Below are 21,705 nucleotides of genomic sequence, written 5' to 3' on the forward strand. Positions count from 1 at the left end.
CAGGTGCCATGGCAGATACGTGGTTCCCATTCTACTGTCACCCTTTCCCAGTGTCTGTCCTCACCCGAGCATCCATGTCGAAGGTCTGGGGACACATCCCTATTAGTGCATGTCAAGCAGGCGTGTGTGTGTGTGTGTGTGTGTGTGTGTGTACGCATGCCCGCAGTTTATTTCTCCAGCCTCCAAAGGGCATGGCCTCCAGTTTTCTGATGTTCTTTTTCATTCTTTGGACTTGCCCCAGGGGTGACAAGGACCTAGCAGGCCCAGGACGCCTCTGTTAACAGAAAAAGGCCAGAGGAGACCAGGGCTGGCCTGTACTCGCTCCTCTTTCTGGAATCCCGCACAGCTCTGGGCAGCCTGACTGGTGAGCCCGGTAGGAGGTCTGAGGGAGTGGATGAAGGAGACTCTTTAAAGGACAGGCCAGGACGACCCAACACAGTGCTGAGTTCTAAAGGCTGCTACTCCGTCCTTCAAAACAGTGGGGTGTCACCTCAGCAACCTGGGACCTGGAGCTTTTGACGACATGCTGCCCATGTGAAATTGTAATTATGTGTTTTCTCAGAGTGCTTTTTGCTGTTTTATTCCATTCTTTTCCACTTCCTAGTCCTCTTCCTGCTTATTCTCCTCCGTTTTGATATTAGATGTCAAAAGTGTTTGGTGAAGAAATTATTTTTATAATTACAATTTAAAGCATACCCTATAAAACTTTAAATGCTAGAGAAAAGTCTTATGAAAATCTCATAATTACTGTAGATGACATGTAGAACTCTGATAATAAAGTTATTTTGGTATGAGAAAAAGATCTAAACTTAAACATTACTTTTCTTACATTAGGAAATAAGTATAACTCTATTTGAAAAAATGAACACAGGCATACAATGACTTCCAAAAGATGAGAAAAACAGTCCAATAAAAGTCACTCAAGTAACTAATGCTATGTACATAACTTTTCCCCATCTACAACTCAAAAGGAATCATTAACTCTATATATGATACCATTAAAGTGATTAAAACATCCTCCTCTACAGGCTATGACATTCATTTCCCTGTAAATTACAATCTTAGAATGCTCTGACATTATTTGGGAAAATACATTTCAAGACTCTTTCCTAATCTTAAAGAGGACAGGAATTATTTTAGGACATAATTAAAACACCAGGGCATGTATTTACAACTTTTTTTATAAATACATTTTCCACCTTAAATAGGTCTCCATGTTGGGCTCTAATAAAATCTCTCCTGGTGATATGTATTTTCAATATGAAAAAAAGCCCCAAGCCCCTTTCTATATTTATTAACACCATGAACAATTAAAGAAGGTAAAAGGATCGCCTGTGGGAACAATTCAGTTACCATGAATGTATGTGGCTCTGTGTGTACTTTCTAACTGGTCATTATAGGGGTGCCTGGCTGGCTCAGCTGGGACAGCGTGAGACCCTTGATGTTAGAGTCCTGAGATCGAGTCCCATGTATGGAGTAGAATTTACTTCAGAAAAATAAAAATTAAAAAAATAAAAATCGACTGGTCACTACAAAGTGACCCCCCCCCCGCGCAGCGTAGCCTAATGATGATGGATCACAGCAGCTGCTTCAAGGCAATGACAATTACCCTCCCGACAGTGCAAGAGTCTATTATGTGATGAGTTTCCATGCTGTGTAGCCACGGAAATGTGCACTTGTTAAGACCTATCCCTTCATTAACAAATGATTAAGTATACAAATATTTAAAAACTAGTTGTTTCCTGTCCCTTTTAGAAATAGACTATCTCGGGCAGACCCGGTGGCGCAGCGGTTTGGTGCCGCCTGCAGCCCAGGGTATGATCCTGGAGACCCGGGATCGAGTCCCATATCGGGCTCCCTGTATGGAGCCTGCTTCTCCCTCTGCCTGTGTCTCTGCCTCTCTCTCTCTGTCTCTATGAATAAATAAATAAAAATTCTTTAAAAAAAAAAAAGAAAAGAAATAGACTATCTCCAGGCGCCTGGCTGGCTCAATAAGCAGCACATGCAACTCTTGATCTCAGGTTGTGAGTTCGAGACCCACACTGGTGTGGACATGACTTAAAAAAAATAAAGTTTTAAAAACAAACAAACAGGCACTGAGTGGGGCACTTGCTGGGATGAGCACTAGGTGTTATGCTATATGTTGGCAAATTGAACTCCAATAAAAAATAAAAACAAACAAACAGCCAGGCTATCTCTATCTCTTTCCTTCCCAAAGCTCCTTAGTTATAGCAATAATTCCAGGATCACTTCAGTAAAAGAAACCCAATGAAACATTTGATTCACATTTACTAAAAAAATTAACCTTTAATTGCTTTTAAAAAAAATCTTATTTATTTTAGAAAGAGAGAATGCATGGGGTGCAGCAGAGGGAGAAGGAGAAGCAGACTCTCTGCTGAGTAGGGATTCTGATATGGGGTTCAATCTCAGGACCCTGGGATCATGACCTCAGCCAAAATCAAGAGTTGGACGCTCAACTGGCTGAGGCACCCAGGCACCCCTAAACATTAGTTGCTTTATGTGTAAAATATCTGCTAACCACCTAAACAAGTGATTCTTAGTTACTTTTCTGAGGACACATACTTCTGTAAATAGGATAAAAGGTACCAAGGAGGGGTAGCCTGGGTGGCTCAGGGGTTTAGCGCTGACTTTGGCCCAGGGTGTGATCCTGGGGACCTGGGATCGAGTCCTGAGTTGGGCTCCCTGCGTGGAGCCTGCTTCTCCCTCTGTGTCTCTGCCTCTCTCTCTCTCTCTCTCCTCTCTGTGTTTCTTATGAATAAATAAAATCTTTAAAAAAAAAAAAAAAAGGTACCAAGGAAAACGCAATTGTGGGGGTGTACAGTTTCCAGGGGTTCAAAGACCACCAGAAACATCTACCCATTCGTGTTAACATGCCTGCAGTTCAGAGTTTCCTATTAATATTTTATGCCTTTTAATATTTTCCTATCAGTATTTGAGAATGCATCTCTACCTAGATAGTCACATTTACTCTTGAATGTAGAAGTGCAGAACAAAGACTTCTGTATGCATTTTTGGTGTACCCACCCACTCAATAATAAACCTTTTATACCAAGTGGAGAAAACAGAGTATTAAAAAAAAAAAAAAAACAACATAAAAAATTACTTATCTTTAGTTATTGCATTTGATGGAGCATCTTTAATCAAAGTATATTCTGCTTCAAGAAACTTGATCATTTAAAATAATGGATTTTTGGGACATCTGGGTGGCTCAGTGGTTAAATGTCTGCCTTCAGCTCAGGATGTGATCCCGGAGTTTCAGGATCGAGTCTCACATCGAGCTCCCTGCAGGGAGCCTGCTTCTCCCTCTGCCTGTGTCTCTGCCTCTCTCTCTGTGTCTCTCATGAATAAATAAATAAAATCTTTAAAAAATACATAAACAAAAATAAAATAAAATAATGGGTTTTAAACTAATTGACCTTAAATTCAAAGTATGCTAATATGCTTTTCTGCTGCACAGCATTGGTATCTAATTCAACAAAATTTTATTTACATGCAAGGGCTTTAGAAAATACATTCAAAGTAATTAACTGTAAGGAAAATACTATGAAAAAAGGCAGCACTTATAAAAAAAAAACAATATTGAAATCAAACACTTCATTACTTACGATGAGCTGTTTCAACCCAACAAAAGTCTGCTCTACGGACTCGGCATTTAAGACCTGTCTCTTTGCCGCAGCTCTCTCACCCAGGAAGCGAAGCATCAGGTCTTTAACTGCATCCCCCTTGAAGGAATGTAAGAAAAATACGTCAAGACAATAAAATGTTAATTAAACTCAGCAAACCAGAACCTGTAACTAAATGAAATTTTTTTCTCCATTGGTATACGGAGGTTAAAATGTGGTTACAGTATAGTAAAACTTCAATTGCCCAGATGCTCCAACATCACAACCTTTAATAAAATGTGTATTTTAGAATTGCTCTTTCTTCTTTCAGAGAAGGGGTGGATTACCACCACTTGGACCAGGCTTATATGAGAGACACAGCAAGCTGGGGAGGGGATGGGGTGGGGTGGGGAGCTCTGGGTGGCCCCTGGCTCTGAGGCCACCAGTATGCTACTCCTGCCCATGGTCGGGGCGGGGGGGTGCTGCGGTGGGGAGAGAAGCACTGTCCACCCCCGCAGGTCCTCGGCCAGGCTGTGGGTACACACGGGCCTCCTGCTCCACAGTCTGACTCCCCAGGTTAGATGCCCTGCAGTCTGCAGTCGGGGCCATAGAGACAGCAGGGCAGGCCCCACAGTGCAGAAGGGAAGGCCGCTGGAGAGGCTGTGGATGAGGAGGCCCCCGCATGGCTGCCAAGAACAAGGATGGGGCAGCTGTGGTGGGACCGGATGAAGGTTCGCAGAGGGTCAGCACAGAGCCACCCTACGATCTTGCACTTCTACCTCTGAGAACTTAATGCAAGGGAATAACAACATTTACTTGAAAAGATGTCTGCACCCCCGTGTTCACAGTCAGGACGTGGAGACCGGCTAAGTGTCCATGCACGGGTGAACGGATAAAGGAGGACTAGCCTACACACACAGTGCTATATTATTCAGCCATGAGAAAAGAAGGAATAAATAAACAAATAATAAAAAAAAGAGAGAGAGAAAAGAATGAAATCTGGTCATTGGTTTCAATGTGGATGGATCCTGAGGGCGTTATGCTAAATGAAGTAAGCCAGACAAAGACAAATCCTGTAGGATCTCACTTCTAGATGGAATCTTAAAAAAGCAAAACCCAAAAAGCCAAACAAGCTCACAGGCGCAGAGAATACACTGGTGGCAGCCAGAGGCAGGGGTGGGAAGTGGTGGTGGCCCAAACGGGAAAGGTGGTCAAAAGATGCAACCTTTCACTTATCAAGTAAATCAGTCCTGGGGATTAATGTACAGCAGTGCAACCATAATAATACTGAGGTGCATATCTGGAACTTGCTAAAAGAGTATATCCTAAAAGTTATTGTCAGGAGAAAAGTAATTCTGTAACTATGTAAGGTGAGGGATGTTAACTACGTGGTGACTATTTTGCAATGTATTCAACTACACACTTGAAATTGGTATATGATGTGTTAATTATGCCTAGATAAAAAAAAAAAAAAGTGGAACAGAACATAAAGGGATGATGGAAGGGTGAGGGCAGAGGGCAAGGTGCCAGGAGAGGCTGGATTACCGATGGCTGCAATGGCCAGGGAGAAATCCAACCTGGGGGGGTGGGGGGGGGTGGGCGGTGCTGGTGAATGAAAAACCTCTCCATCCCCGTGAGCAAAGGGTCTGCTTTCAGCTGCAGGCCAGTGAGTGCTAATCCTGCAGGGGCCACTGAACACATACACAGCCAGAGAGGACAGACAGAAAATAAGTGTGGGTGTGTTCCCTGCACATTTCACAACACCCCAGGTCCCTTCCTATTGTTTCCTACCCTTGGCATACACATAGGCAAAGCTAATCTTTTGTTATCGTCCAGAGTGGGGACACTTAAAAAGCACCACCAGGTGGACGGTGCATGCAGGAGAGGCTGAAAGGTACTGTGGGGGGCTGCGGCTTCCCTTCCACTGATAAAGGGGGAGCAGTGGCCTTGGCAGGGGGGGGTTCCAGGTCACCAGTCTGGTTCTGGCTAAGAGGTTGAGCCACACCTCTCACTTACAGGGCAGCGAAAACTGAGAAACAGCAGCTTTATGATGTTTTCGCTTTCAGAGTGAGGTGAAGTGCTTCAAATGCTGGAGCCACAGAAGGGCTAACTGGTCTAGGGGGGACAATTAAAGGGCAGAATAAAAAGAGCTCAGCCATATGGCTCCATAAAGCTTTGCAGGAATGCAACTCCTACCAGACAAAGGGCTTTATCTGAGTGGGAGGAGCTGCGAACAGGGAAAGGGCAAAATCACATCTCGATGCAGCAGAGGGAGGACCAATTTAACTTCTCCATCCTTGCAACATTCTGTTAATTAGACGACTCTGCAAAAATCTTTTGCCCTTAAAATTCTCTGTTGGTTAACAATTTCGTTAGCATGGAAGTTCCTGATACATGAGCGTGTGCATGACTAAGAAACATCTCACCTATGAAAGCCCAGGGATGTGATAAAATGTGTCACTAAGCTGGAGGTGATTACGGCACAGGGGCCATGGCACCTACCTGCCCATCCTCTGATGGCCACTGGAGAGAGGAGATCAAACATCCCCCCCCATGACAGCATTTTTCTGAGAGGTATGCTGCTGCACCTGGGATGGCACCCACCTGGAACCCTTGGGCCCTTCAAATCAGCAAACTCTTAGGTGAGGGACCAGCGCATCCAAAGCCAGAGCAGGAAATGTGGGGAGATGGCAGGGGAATGAGCCAGGACTCGGGCAGGCAATGGGGAGGATGTCTGCCTCTCACCCGTCAGACGTGTTTATGCAAGAGCAAGTGGCTGATCTCAGCTCACAGATGGCTGTGGGCTGCCACCCCCCTGCAGTGTGGGGACAGTTCCGCAGTCCCTTCTTGATTTTAATGGACAAAGACAAAACGGAAACCAGAGCAGCTGATTCATAGCATATAAGCTTTACTGTCTGGGAAACCAGAAGACACAATGGTTGTGGGGCAGTGGTGCTGAAGAGACGGCAGCCCCTGCGCCTGACCCAGCACACAAGGCGCTTTCTGCTCTCTGCCACGGCTCCTACGGAGAAGCTCCAGTGTTTGCTCTCTCCCAGGGTAAGCAAAACCACCCAAACAAACACATCAAATAAACAAAAACAAAGCAAAACCCCCGTCTGGTGGAATGTAAAATGGTGCCATTTGGAAGATAGTCTGGACAGTCCTTAAAATGTGAACCCCAGGGGCGCCTGGGTGATTCAGTCGGTTAAGTGTCCGACTCTTGGTTTTGGCTCAGGTCATGATCTCAGGGTCCTGGGATGGAGCCTTGCATCAGGCTCTGCGCTCATCGGGGAGTCTGCCTGAGATTCTCTCCCTCAGCCCCTCCCCTGCTCCTGCACATGTGCACACATGCTCTCTCTCTTAAATAAATTAATCTTTGTAAAAAAAAGTGACCCCCAGAGTTGCTATGTAACCCAGGAGTTCCACTCTGAGGTATGTACCCAAGAGAAGTGGAAACTTGACCACTCAAAAACTTGTTCGTGAATATTCATAAGCAGCATCATTCACAACAGCCAAAAAGTAGAAATAAATCAAATGTCCATCAAGGGATAAATGGTAAGTAAAATGTGAAAGTCATAAACAGGAGTATTATTTGACAATAACAAGTAACGATGTACTGATGCATGCTACGAAATGGATGACTCCTGAGAACTTTATCCTAAGTAACAGAGGCCAGACATGCAAGACCACACGTTGCATGACTGCATTTGCAGTTAATGCCTAGAATAGGAGACTCCACAGACAGAGATTAGTGCTTGCCTGGAGCTGTGGGAGGGGGAGATGGGAAGTGAGTCTGAAGGGGTTGGGGCTTCTTTTGGGGAGATAAAAACATTCTAAGATTTGACTATGGTGATGGTTACACAATTCTGTCAAAATGCTAAAAACCAGTGAATTGTAGGTTGAATGTGTGAACTGTATGGCATGTGAATTATATTTCCATGAAGCTGTAAAAACAAAACCAAATCTAACCCTCTTTTCTTGTGAGGCCCAAACAAATCAGAATTTGAGAGAATGCTTCAACAGGGAAAAAACAGTGTGAGGCCGCCACAAAATGGCCTGGGCTGGCCTCCCCCCGACTTCCCTGGCTCACTCCCATGGTTTAATTCAGTTCAGCAAAAGGAGCTCAGGAACCCTTTGCAAGGGTGGTGAACAAAAGTAGCGGCGGTGACTTCTGCTTCTGTCTGTTACAGAGTGACTGAGACTGGACTGTCCTAGTGTGAGAAAAGGGATGAAGCGATTGTGTTCAGACACAGAAGAGGGCTGGGGTCTGAGATAAGGGGACAGAGGACTTGAACTCTTGAACTCAAAGGCACATTTGGAGCACAGTGTGAAGAGTCCCAAGCAGAGCGTGGCAAGCTTGCTGAGGTGAGGAGACAGAGTTGGGAATCTTAAAAGAAACCAGCGGAAAACATGTACAATGGGCACAGAAAAGCAAAAATAAAGATTTTTATAAACTTCACATCCAAAACATGATGGAAGGGCATTTTTAACACGATGAATGGAAAAAAAACAAACCTGGAATTTTACACTGTAAACATATTGCATATCCAGAAAAAAATAACCTTTAAAAGTGAAGATGAAATAAATGCTTTTTGCAGACTAATTAAAACTGAGAAAATCTGTAGCTGGTAGCTCTGCAGGAACAGGTAGGCCTTTGGCTTCCTGGAGGTTCCTGACACAGGACCTGCAATGGCCCAGGAAAATGGTCACATGGATTGTTTGGGTTTCCCTGAGGAGATTCCTGTGAGATCCAAATTGCGGGAAGGAGAAGGCAAGAAGTGGGGAAGAGAATGAGAAAGGGAGGTGGGAGGATCCAGTCTCCACGTCCATGCGCCAGTTTCTAGTCCCACAGCACAGGCTGGAGTATTCTGATGCCCGCCATGGGCATCTCCTTCCCCTTCACCGCCCAGTTACCTTTACCACTGAAATTCTGCTGCTTCTATTTTATTTATTGCCTTTTTCTTCTCTCTCTTAAGTGAACAAGCATCATACAAATGTTTGTCTACTTCCATTCTGAGAATTTCTAAACTACCATTTCCCCACAAACTTTCCATTTACTTTTTTGAGAACAGAGATCATGTGCAGCTGTAATAAGCTGCAAACGCTGTGTCTTCCTTCTGATGCCACTCGAGTACAGAGGTGTTACACGTTCACCTTTAGGCTTCTACCTTAGCTTCGACTGCCACAGATGTCATCTCATAAAGAAACAAATTAAAATCTTTTCAAGTTTTATCCCTCAGGAAGGTAATTTTTAATTAGGCAATTTGGAAAAAAAAATCAAATGTAAGTGTTTTAGAAAGCTGATTATGAACAATTCTGCAGTAATAACAGCGGCAAAGGAGGAGCTTATTAAAAGGCAAATCCAAGATGGTTTTAAACACTTGGTGTGCACAGAAAGTTAATCGAGAAACCAACCTTATATCTTCGGGCAAACAAACACAGCATGTCCGTTCAAGGTTAACCATATATTTTCTTTTCTGTCTTGGGAATGAAAGGGTCTTTGAAGGATAATATACTAAGGAAGAGACACAGGTGTGGGAGAGCCAGAGGTATTCTGGGAACTATTCTCCGTTCAAATTTCAATTTGCCATGAGGTTCCCAAAAACAATTACTGGGAACTGCAGGAGGTATGGAAAACATCTCCAAGGACAGAAAGGAAAAGAAAAGAAGGAACGCTGTGCCCTGGACGGCTCCCTGAACTCTACCCTTGACCCTGGAGGGCTCCCTGCACTTTGTCCTGGCTCTGGAGGGCTCCCAGTACTCAGCCCTGGCCCTGGAGGGCTCCCTGCACTCTGCCCTGGCCCTGGAGGGCTCCCCATACTCAGCCCTGGTCCTGGAGGGCTCCCTGCACTCTGTCCTGGCCCTGGAGGGCTCCCTGCACTCTGCTCTGGCCCTGGAGGGCTCCTTGCACTCTGCCCTGGCTCTGGAGGGCTCCCCGTGCTCTCCTCAGGTCCTGGTGGCCTCTCCACGCCGTGCCCAGATGGCAGAAGCTCCGTAACCCTTGCTGACTGGTGTAGGGTCCTGACTTCCTCACGGGTAGACACGTGGAACTGTGGAGGTAAGCTTGGCAGCAAGGGAGGACCTATGACAGGGGCTCTGTATTTGATTCACTCCAGGGGAAACCGGTCCCGACCTCCAGGGCTTGTGTTTCCTGATCCAAGAATGACTGCCATTTGGGCCAGCACGATTTTTCTGGTCCGACAATAACCAGCCTGCAGGCTATTTAGCATTCTTGGCCTCATCCATGTGCTCACCCCAGACCTCTTGGCAATTGGAGCGAAGCACCTCTACATGTTTCCCAATGTACCCCAGAACCCCTAGGTGAAGTCATTTCCATGGAAACCTTCAATTTTCCCCTGAATTACAATCAGTAGGAGAAGCAAACTGCAAACAACAGATAGTTTGGAAAGGAAGGGCCAAAAGGCCAGTCCCACTGAGGTTCCAGGAACTTAGCAGCAGAGCACAAAGTCCCCCACAAGGGGAAGGGGGAGGAGGAGGGAAGAAACCTGAAGCAGAAGAGCAAACGCCCCCACCCCAGGTATAGTGGATCCAGACAGGGCCTGGGAATGGTGGGGGAGGAATCTGTGAGTATACAGATCAAATCCTGCACGTCCAAGTATCCCCCAAACTCAGAGTCTATAACTGGAATTCTTTAACAAGATCCTGCAAAAGTAAGCTTATGTTCAGTACATTCCTCTTAAGAGAATGGAGAAGTAAGCTCCGCACAATGCCTGGTGAACAGTACCCGCACAGTAAATGTGCGTTTGGTACCTCAATACTCGGTCAAGACTGCCATCCAAAGCCTACAGGGTCCAATTTCTAGATCCCTAGAAGAGAGCTAACGGCTGCACATCTCTGGCGTGGCCCTTCTCCCAGGGTTCACAAGTCCACCAATGCCACACCATGCATCCCACGCCCTGGGCTTCCTGACCAGCCACATGTGTGCAGGGCCGGCCATGTGCTTACCAGAGAGGGCTGCTGGAGACAGTTCCAGGAGGGCAGACGTGCGCAGGCCCCAAGGCCAGCAGCCGGGCTGGAGCGGGCCCACGCACACACACTGAGCCGTGTGACAACTAATGATCCTACCTGTGGCCGACATCGGACGAACTCATTTTATAGGTACGTGTTACACATACTTATATACGTTCTTACTGTACTGTGTGCCAGATGCCATCTCGTATCCAGTTTTTCAAATTTAACAGTATGAACCTCATTAAAAATTCTGCTCTATCATTATTTTTAAAGATTCATTATTATTTTTAAAAAGATTTTATTTATTTGAGAGAAAGAGAGAGTGCACATGCAAGACAGTGCATGAGCAGGGGAGGAGGAAGAGGAGGGGTAGAGGGAGGAGGAGAAACAGACTCCTCCCTGAGCAGGGTGCCCGATGCCAATGCCAGGCTCAATCCCAGGACCCTGAGATCCCGATTGGAGCCAAAGGCAGACACTTAACTGACTGAGCCACCCAGGTGCCGTTCTATCATTATTGCTAATATCTATGTAAATATTTCATCCTAAAGAGGAGTCAAATGTATTCAAACAGCCTCCTGACAATGGGCTTTTGGGTTATTTTAGATGCTTTGCAATAATAAACCACACTCTGACAGGCATCCCAAAAGCTGGGTATTTGTATACCAGTGACATTATTTCCTTATAAAAAAAATTCCTGGGCAGCCCGGGTGGCTCAGTGGTTTAGTGTTGCCTTTAGCCCCAGGCGTGATCCTGGAAACCCTGGATCGAGTCCCACTTTGGGCTCCCTGCATGGAGCCTGCTTCTCCCTCTGCCTGTGTCTCTGCCTCTCTCTCTCTCCTCTCTGTGTATTCTCATGAATAAATAAACTCTTAAAAAAAAAATTCCTAAGACTGGGATTTCTGGATCAAATAATATGCACATTTGGATGTTGATTTAAAAATTTTACTTAAAAAAGTTTGTACTGATTTATGGTCCCATCAGGGCTGCCTGAGGCAGGCTATTTTCCCAAGCTTTAGCAAGCGAGAAATAATCATGAATGAAATGCCTAATTAGATAATGGAAAATGGAGATAATCGTACCATCTCTGATTGCGAGACTAAACTTTTCTATGTTATTTATTATACAGAACACTGAAATATTTCTGTGATTCGTTACTTTGTGGGGCCATCCATATTTTTCTTAATGAGTCTATAAAAACTCTTTCTACATTGGGGATATAATATGCTAAACAAATACACTCCCCAGATTTAAAAAAAAAGGTAATCTTTTGTTGAAGGTTAAATGTCACAAACAACCTAACCATGAGAAGCTCGCAGCTACATCAAAGAAGTATGATGTAACTATCTACCTGGCTGACAGTTACTTCTAAGACTGATTAGTGCCTTAAATCATCACATCAGGGAAATCAACAGAGTTCCAAATTAACCAGTGACGTAACACAGAGTTCAAAATGAGAAATTTTCAGTCCTTGAAAGGTATTTATGTGACATACATATGAGGGAGGGGGGTGGGAGTGAGGGAAAAGAGAAAGAGACGGAGAGGAACTCGAAGAGGCCCCTGAGGCATCCTGCCGCAAGCGCCCCTCTACAGATGTCCTGCACCTACCTGGATGTTGTCAAACTTGAGGCCTGGCATGGTGAGGCTCTCCTTGTCTACAAACACCGTGCTGTACTGCTGGGTTGCTAATGAAATCAGGACGTCCCTGGTCCCCTCCCCAGGGAGCCAGGCATCGCTTCTGCGGTCCATCTCGCTCATGCTCAGGGCTGTGGCAAAGGGGTCCTCGCTCCCTGCAAACACAGCCTGGATCTGTGAAAACGGTTTTGGAGACTGAGGAATTTCTAGGGAAGCTGTGCAAATACTGGATTCTGATTTTTCGATCCCCGGGGAGTGAGAAGGCTCGGCAACACTTGGGGATCTCTCACCCACTGGGGTCGAGAGTGAAGACAGTTTTTCTGGAACTGAAGAACCGGCATTGGGGTTACTGACGGAGATGAAAGTAGAAGTTGTGAATGAATCGAAAAAGTCTGAGGCCAACGAATTAGTGTTGGTCGGATCGCCAAAAAATTTACTTAGGCTGGGGCTTGGCTGGACTGCCTGGGGAGGGGTTTTGGCCACCGTGTCACTGGCACCACTGAAGCTCGGGGACTTCACCATCTGGGACTCGAAGCCGTCCCGCAGGAGCAGAGGTGGCTGGGAGCGGGCAGGAAGCGAGTGGCTGAAAATAGTGCACACTGGGACGGGCTCCTCGGCGGGAGGGGACTGCCTCGCAGGGGGTGCGCACCCTGGTCCCTCTGGGTGGCTGCTCTCATCCCTTGGGCCCAGGTCCTCTGCACCCTCCTCTCCCAAGGCGGGCACACTTTTGACTTCTTTGTGCTCAGAGTCGGGGGTCGTGTCAGAGATGTCTTTAGACACCCCCTCCCCGTCACTCGCACTGTTGTTGCTCAGGGTGTCCACTGCTCCTTCATCCACAAGGCTTTCCAGTCTGGGACCTGAGTTGCCTTCTGCAGGCTCCACTACATCCTGCAAGCAGCCGAGGTCACCTGTGTCGTCTTCGCTATTGTTAGGGGAGTCAGAGATGAGGACGCTCTCCATCATGTGCTCATTAAGCTTATCCACAAAGTTGTTAGAATCTTCCGATATAGTTTCATTCTCTTCAGACCCGAACTCGTCTCCACCGAGGTCAATGGTTTCCTCATGATAAAGCAGCTGCTCCGGTTCTTCCTGCAGAGTGGTGCTCCCAGCTTGCTCCTGGGCCGGATGCGAGTCCTCAGTCCCGCTCTGCTCGGTGCCATTAGCGTTCTCCATGGTCCCCTGCAGCAAAGACAGATATGAACCAACCCCATCAGTTTTCTATCTTACTGTTGAGCTGATTTAACCTTCCTGTTAAAACCGTTTCTTAAATTTAAGAAGCAAATGGTGGATACACATCATTATACATTTGCCCAAACTCACGGAACACACAACACCCAGAGCGAACCCGAATGTGGACTGTGGACTTTGTATGATAATGACATGTCAATGCAAGTTTAGTGATGGTAACAGATGTCCTGCTTGGCGGAAGAGTCAAAGATATGCGGGAGATCTCTGAACCTTCTGTGCAATTTTGCAGTGAACTGACAGCTGCTCCAAAAAATAAAGTCTATTAAAAAATGTTTTCCAGTTATATATTCAAAAACTTCAAATTTCAAAAGACTCCATTTCTCCAGGTACCCACTGATCGGTTGATCATGGTAAAAGACACGTAACAGAACCATCTTAATCATTTCTGAGTTTACAGTTAAGCTGCATCCAGTGCATTCATATCGTTGTGCAACCATCCACCACCCATCCTCAGAACGCTTCCCATCTTGCAAAACTGAAACACCGTATCCATAAACGATGACTTCCCAGCACCCCTGTCCCCACCGCCAGCCGATGACTGCCTTCTACTTTATAACTCCATGAATGTGACTACTTTAGGTACTTCACAAGAGTGGGACACTATGGTATTTGCCCTTTTGTGGCTGGCTTACTTCATTTAGCATATTGCCTTCAAAGTTCACTGATGTTACAGCCTGTCAGAATTTCCTTCTTTTTTAAGGCTGAATAATATTCCGTTGTAGATACATACAACATTTTGTTTACACATTCATCCACTGATGAACACTTGTGTTGCTTCCACCCTTTGGCTACTCTGACTGCTGCTGTGAACACATGTGTACAAATGTCTGAGTTCTTACTTTTAATTCTTCTGGGTATGTACCCAGAAGTAGGATTGCTGAATCAAACACTTCTATTTTTAATGCTTTGAGTGACCAAAAAACTGTTTTATGGAAAACAGTCATTGCACCATTTTACATTCCCTGCAACAGTCCACAAGGGTTTTAATTTCTCCACATTCTTGATGACACTTATTTCCTGGCTGATCCTAGCCATCCTAACAGGGCTGAGGTCTCCAGCCTTTTAAACCCTACTTGTTCTTTTTGACTCACTTATAGACCCTCTCTTCCATGAGGCCTCCCCAAGACACTCCAACCTGTAATAATCTCCTAATCCTCCCTGGGACACCATCTATCTGAATGGAAGAGAAAGAAAAACTGTACACTGACAAAGGCCCACTCACGGCGGGCGGGGGCGGGGGGGGGCATGCTCACCCCTGCTAATGACAGCAAACCAGATCAATTATTACGATGCATTGTCCTCGGCACTATGGTAAGGGTCTTACATATATGTTCCTACTTGGTCCTCAGAACAACCCTGTGATACAACTGCTATCATTTCCTTCATCTTGCAGACGAGGAAGCTGATGCTCAGGGAGGTCATGTAGCTTGCTCAAAGCTGTGCTGCTAGTAAGCAGGGAAACCAGGGCTGGTTAAAGCTGAATCGCTAGGTGCACGCTGGATGGTAGAGGCCACAGAATGAAACAAGGAGTTTGAACTCTAAAGAAAAGGTGCTCCTTTACTTGAAGAACTTTTTGAGCAAAACCTACTGTATAGTTCTATTCTTAACAATGAACAAAGTCCAATTAGGATGAGGGTTTTTCTGGGGAAAAAAAATGCCTTCTTGACCTTTAAAAACTATCTTAACTGGTCTCTAGATGAGAGTATTTTTGTCAACGCTTTCACAGTATTCCAAATTAGCTGTCCTTCCTTTTTATAGCCTAGTCATCCTGAAATCTAAAAACAAGATGACTTTAATGTAGATAAAGTAGAGGAGTTTCTTGTCCAGCAGAGTCAGTTACTAATTTTTCATTTGTTATATATTCATTTGATTAGTTATAAATGAGTCAAACCTGAAATGAAGAAGGAACAAAAGCTCCTTCTGGTAATGTCTCACAGCAAGGTGGATTGAAGGCTGCTTAGGGAACATCAAAAAATGGATGTGGCATCACATGTAGGGATTTCCCCTGGGTCCTCTCTGTATAGCAAACAGAGGTTGGGCAGGAAAGCCATAAGAACAAGCACGACTTCATTTCACCTCTATGGTAGCTGAACGAGATGCCATCAGTGCCCTAATATACAGAAGGGGACACTGAGAATCAGAGCAGTGATGGAATTCATCCAAAATCATTGGTAGTGCGGCATCTGGCTGGCTCAGTCCATAGAGCATATGACTCTTGATCTTGGGGTTGTGGGCTTGAGCCCCATGTTGTGTGCAGAGATTACTAAAAACTAAAATATTTAAAAGAATAAAATCACTAGTAGGGGGTGCCTGGGTGGCTCAGTTGGTGATGTGTCTGCCTTTGGCTCAGGTCATTATCTCAGGGTCCTGGGACCAATTTCTGCATTGGGCTCCCTGCTTAGTGGGGAGTCTACTTCTCCCTCTGCTCCTTCCCTCACTCATGCTTTCTCTCTTTAATAAATAAAATCTTAAAAAAAACCTTCTAGTGGTAAATGACACTTCCAGGAATGGAGTTTGGTCCTTCCTGACTAACCCTCATGAGGACTGAACTATCCCAGCCCCTAGCACAGTGCCTGGTACCTGGGAGATGTCAGTCACCACAGCTGGGTCAACTGCTGGTTCTGAGCCCCTCTCAGAAGAAAAACAAAACAAAACAAAAAAACAAAACAAAAAACACAGTTCAGATTGTAATTCCAGAAATTCCAATGCTACACTAATGGTTAATTGTAGAATAATGTAGGATACAAGAAAAGGTCTGATACAATTACAGGAAAAGGTAAAGAATATCAGAACTGGCTAAATCAGAGTGTTTTCTTTACATACAGGGAAAGGTGGAGAAAGTTCTACTCTTAAACAGAAATAACTGCCAAAGTTAACTTATGTGTATTAGCTACAGAGACAGACAAAAATGGGGATATCGTAGGAAAGACTGTCCACAGACAACGCTGAGCTACTTCCCACAAGACACTGGAATAAGAGAAAGCGAATCACTATGCAAGATCCACTCATTATGTGGATTGGATACTTATAGCAAGAAACAACTGCTTCAGCAGTAATTAAAGAAACAAATTGAAACTGATTTTTTTTTTAAAAGTCTATGAAATAGGCAGATTTTTAGAAATGACATTTCCTAGGGAGTTCTGAGAGAACTTTATCAAGAGTAGAAATGTAACTTTTCTGCAGAGCAACTAGGCAAAGGATAAAACTCTGACACAGCCAATTGTTTACCAATTTACCTAAAATGTTTCTAAAGTAACAATCTTCTGAAAGGAAGAAAGGGAAGCAAAAAAATCAACATTCTTTCACATCAATGCTTGTTTGTAACAATGTTTTGATTTTCTTCAGAAACTTTGTTTCTAATCCAAACTGAATTAGAAAAATCAATGTTTCCTAGTGATAAAGTTTACAAAGATCCTGTCCACTCCAGAGTAAAAATTATATTATTAATCATAATTTCTTTTAAAAAATATATTTATTTATTCAAGAGAGAGAGAGAAAACAGGCAACTGGGGTGGGGCAGAGGGAGAGGGAGAAGCACGCTCCCTGCTGAGTGCAGAGTGGGATGTGGGGCTCGATCCCAGGACCCTGAGATCATGACCTGAGCCGAAGGCAGACGCTCAACCGACTGAGCTCAGCAGGTGCCCTGATCTCAATTTCTGAATATAAGCTACATATTTATTAAAAACCACGGCCAAAGGGGTGTGTTGAAATGGCCTGCAAACCAGGAGCCATTACTCAGGGCATGTTTCAGCATCTTAGGTCCCAGGGTAACTCGGTACTCCCGTGTTCCAGGGAGTGACACACAGATAAAGCCAGGTAGTTAACACACGTACACGAGGCAAAAAGAAATACGGTGCTGGGAGGATGGAGAGATCCTGGACAGAAAGGAAGAGTTCACGTATACATTTTCTTTTCTCAGCAGGAGACCTTAGAAGGTTCTTTTCTTGTAGTCTTCCCCTTCTCTTCTAAAGGTGCAATTTCTATAAAAAGCTTTTAACAAATTTTGAGTGGATACAAAACAGTATTTATAACAAGTGACCGAGACACTCTAATATTTACTTCCCACCCCCTTTGGGGTACTATCCTGAAATTTGTCATACTCTTGTTTTTCTTTAATTTTCCACATATTTACTTCCTTAACACATTACTTAGATTTTTCAGTTTTTGGCTTAATTTTCCCTCTACCACTGATGGACTCCTGAGGTATTTTTAGGTTTCTGATAGTACAAATGGTGCCATCGAGAATATTCTTGTACATGTCTCCTGGTGTACACGTGTAAATTTGTTTAGCACGTTATCAAACATTGTGTGTATGTTGGGTCATAGAGAATCCATCTCTTCATCTTTACTAGAAAACGTCAAATTGCCTTCCTAAGTATTTGTACCAATTTACATACGTAGTAGCAGTGCGAAAGTATTCTTGCTCAACACATTCACCTACACTTGGTACTGTCAGATTTCTTAATATCAAGAATACATAAAACATTCCTGTAACTCAACAGGATAATAAATGACGCAACAGAAAAATAGGCCAAAGATCTGAACAGGCTGAGAGGGACACACATTCCACAAGCATGTTTCCTGTGACTCAAGCCATACATTTTAATTTTTCTAGGACACTTCCATTGCACACCCACGGTTACTGTAAAATTAAGTACCTCTTTGAGCTCTCAAGAGTACTGGTTAAGACAATAAACAGTTCTATGACCTATGTATCACAGAGGAACTCCTCACATGGTACCATAAGCTAGAACTGTGAATGCTTATAAACAGCAACTTTAAATAAAATACCTGTCCTCTCCCAAAGATTAAAAAAAAAAAAAAAAAAAAAAACAAACCCGGAAACAAGCCCATATTGTGTCTATGGGCCCATAGACACAATAAATAGTATATTAAAAATGGAGCATCAAGTGTAAAACAAATCAACCGTGCTATATTTAACACATCAGTGTTTGAACTTCACAAATCTAATTTTGCAACAAAGAATGAGTAGAAAAATAAGCAGCATGATTTTCTGCATAAGGTTCAAAACCTTGTAAATTAAATATACTGTTGTAGGAATACAAGTGCAAAAGCAAGGTGATGATAATACGCAATTCATTTGGGGAGAGGGCTGGAGGTGGTGGCAAGAGAAGGTTTGATTAGGGAGGGACACATGAACAAGCCATTGGCAACTGTCCATTTCTTCTGCTGGTGGGCAGACTGGGTAAGGTTTGCATTTGATCGTTACGTCTTCCATGAATGCTACATGTGGTCTTTATATTTCACATTAAAAAAGGGAAAAGCACATGTATTTGTTTTTGATTCCTGTGAAATATAAATCATTATTTCAATTATCAGCTTAATCATTTTATTAAATCATAGACATAATTTTTAGCTTATGTTAGCATCAAAATGCTAGCAGAGAGAGTGGACATTATGTTCAGGTGAGTGGGCTTTGCATGATGTCCTTAATACTTTATGATCATTTTTAAAAAGATTTTTATCTATTTATTCATGACATGAGAGACACAGAGAGAGGCAGAGACACAGGCAGAGGGAGAAGCAGGCTCCCTGTGGGGAGTCTGATGTGGGACTTGATCCCTGGACCCCAGACACACCCTGAGCCGAAGGCAGATGTTAAACCACTGAGCCATCCAGGTGCCCCTTGTTTTTGTTTTTGAGACACACACACACACAGAGAGAGAGAGAGAGAGAGAGAGAGAGCGCAAAAATACAAATGAGCAGGGTTGGGGGAGCAGAAGGAGAGGAAGAGAGAGAATCTCAAGCAGGCTGCATGCCCAGTATGGAGCCCTACCGGGGCTCAATCCTACAACTCTGATATCATGACCTGAGCTGAAATCAAGAGTCAGATGCTTAACCGACTGAGCCACCCAGGTGTCCCACCTTACGAATGTTCTTAAGTACTGACTTTAGGTGATTATTTGAGAACTGGAATTTCATTAAGAACAATTCACTAAGAACAATTCAAACTACAGTCGTTCAGGTTCCCTTTCTGGACGTGAGGCTGGAATTATAAATCTTTTACCAGATTGCAATAATGTAAACCCTATTTCCATGAAAACATATGCCATGTTGTGGAAATCTAACTAGCATATACTTACAAAAGCCCCCATGTAAAGAACACCCACTACAGATCAAGCACTTGACACTAATTATTTTACTTAATCCTCAGGACCAACTTATAAAGTACCACTATTACCTCCATTACGCAGAGAAAACCAAATGATGGGGCCAAAGGCATGCTGTCAGTATTTGATGCCGGCAGGTTTCTGCCTTTTGTCTCCTTGGAAGGCTGCTAGGACGGATCATGGTCCAGAGCAGCGGAGGTGAGTTAGACTAGAGGACTGAACGCAAGCTGTGAATTACTGCTTGTGTCTTGGCTTCACTGCTATAAGTGACCTTTGAAAAATGACTTAATCTCTTCACCTTGCTTTCCCAGTCTGTAAACTGGGGTCATATTCAACAGGAACCACTGCACAGGGCACGTCCAAACCCCACGGAGCTACTTGTACAGTACAGGAACGATGACTTTAATAAGGAAGCACAGAGGTGACTCGCTGCCTTGGACTCGGGAGGATCCCGTGGGACATCTCAGGACGTGAGGACACAGTGAAGACCCTGCCTTCACTAAATGTCCCTCCCGGCACTCCGCTCTCCCGCTGCCGCCCCACACGGTGGGCTGGGCTCAGGGGTCACTCTGCACTGTCCCGAATTCATGGAAAGAAGCCAGGAGGAGAGTACTCGGATACAAGGACACGGCATCTTCCGGCAGCCACGGAGGGTGGAAGCTAGTCCAGTGCCACTGGGCTGAACGTTTGTGGTCAAGCGAGAGGCACACACGCGTCTCAGCCTCTCTCTTCTTTTAAAGTAAGTGTTTTCAGGCTTCACAAGTACACACCCTACTGCTCTGGAAGGGTCAGGACGGGGGGTGACAGGCAACATCCACTTCCACACCAACAGCAGCACTCACTGTCCCAACCCCAGGGCTGGGCCGGGCAGGTCACATCTGGCGACAGGACAGCAATCCAGGGGCAGCCGCTCACTGAGTGCTGCGGCCCCACGGGCACGAGGGCTCCCCGGAGATGTCAGGGGGCAGCACCCGCGGGGAGACTCCAGGGGACGAGCCCTCCTACCCTCAGAGGGGACCCAGGGACGAGCCCCCAGGAGCTCAGGCTGCACACACGGGGGGACCCTCCCTCCCCGCGGCACAGCCCCAGGGATGAGCCCCCGCCCCGGGGGGGACCCAGGGACGAGCCCCGACCCAGGCGGGGACCCAGGGAGGAGCGTCCCCCGGGAGGGGCGGGGGTCAGGGCGGCGGGGCTGCGCTTACGGACGACCAGCCCCCCCCATTCCAGGCCCTGAGTCTCACCTGCCCCCTGCCCCCGGGGGTTGGGGAGCGGGTCACCTGCAGCGGGAACAGGACTCCGCGGAGAAGGTGGATGGAAACCGGAAGGGAAAACTGGACCCGGCGCTGCCTGGGGCTTGGGCGCCTGCGCGCGCCGGACGTGCGGACCGCTTCCGCGCATGCCCAGTGCGAGCCGGCCGCCCAGCGCGCTTCCGGTTCGAGCGGTGGTGGGCGGGGCCTGCGCCCCTAGGGGCATGGGGCGGGGCAATGGGCGGGGCTAGGTGGCCTCCTAGGGGCAGGTGGTAGCCAAAGCACCCAAAAATACTACTTGGAACGTTTATGCCTATCGGTATTCTCTACTTTTCCTTCTGTGCACCTGTACGACTTGTGTAATAACACTAACCATAAAGATGGCAGTAATAGTACCTATCATATGTGGGTAGATTTAATCCAGGAGGAGGAAGACTGCATTCTCCTAGCGCCACAACTTGACCTCAGGCAATTGGAGGCAGTGAATCGGATCCTCCAGCCGTGCCTCTGCTCCCTTGATTTCACTGTATTCACTGTATTCTCCCAACAGGTATCTGCTGAAGCTTAGCTGTGACTGGCAGGGCACTAGGACACAGCAGGGAAAACCCATTTCTGTCTTCTTTTCAGCAGTGATTACATTTTTTTCTTTTTTTTTTTTTTAAATCTTTTTTTTTTTAAATTTTTTTTAAAATTTATTTATGATAGTCACACACAGAGAGAGAGAGAGAGAGAGGCAGAGACACAGGCAGAGGGAGAAGCAGGCTCCATGCACCGGGAGCCCGATGTGGGACTCGATCCCGGGTCTCCAGGATCGCGCCCTGGGCCAAAGGCAGGCGCCAAACCGCTGCGCCA

General features: G+C 45.5%; 1 protein-coding gene across 5 annotated transcripts in view; it reads right to left on the reverse strand.

Annotated features, from left to right (window-relative positions):
* Window positions 1-21,705, reverse strand: part of TRAPPC12 (trafficking protein particle complex subunit 12) — an 84,340-nt gene that overhangs the window by 59,748 nt on the left and 2,887 nt on the right. Inside the window, exons 1-3 of one of the 5 annotated variants that reach the window (XM_077844256.1) lie at window positions 20,848-21,017; window positions 12,201-13,406; window positions 3,627-3,743 (exon numbers count right to left, since the gene is read on the reverse strand). In XM_077844256.1, the coding sequence (XP_077700382.1) occupies window positions 3,627-3,743; window positions 12,201-13,400 (1,317 nt within the window). In that variant the 5' untranslated portion in view covers window positions 13,401-13,406; window positions 20,848-21,017. Of the gene's footprint in view, window positions 1-3,626; window positions 3,744-12,200; window positions 13,407-19,677; window positions 19,848-19,904; window positions 20,366-20,847; window positions 21,018-21,705 lie in introns of those variants that run through there. The other 4 variants (XM_077844257.1, XM_077844258.1, XM_077844255.1 and 1 more) reach the window with 4 other exon arrangements.

The sequence above is a fragment of the Canis aureus genome, chromosome 12 (assembly GCF_053574225.1).
Source record: "Canis aureus isolate CA01 chromosome 12, VMU_Caureus_v.1.0, whole genome shotgun sequence".
Lineage (NCBI taxonomy): Eukaryota > Metazoa > Chordata > Mammalia > Carnivora > Canidae > Canis > Canis aureus.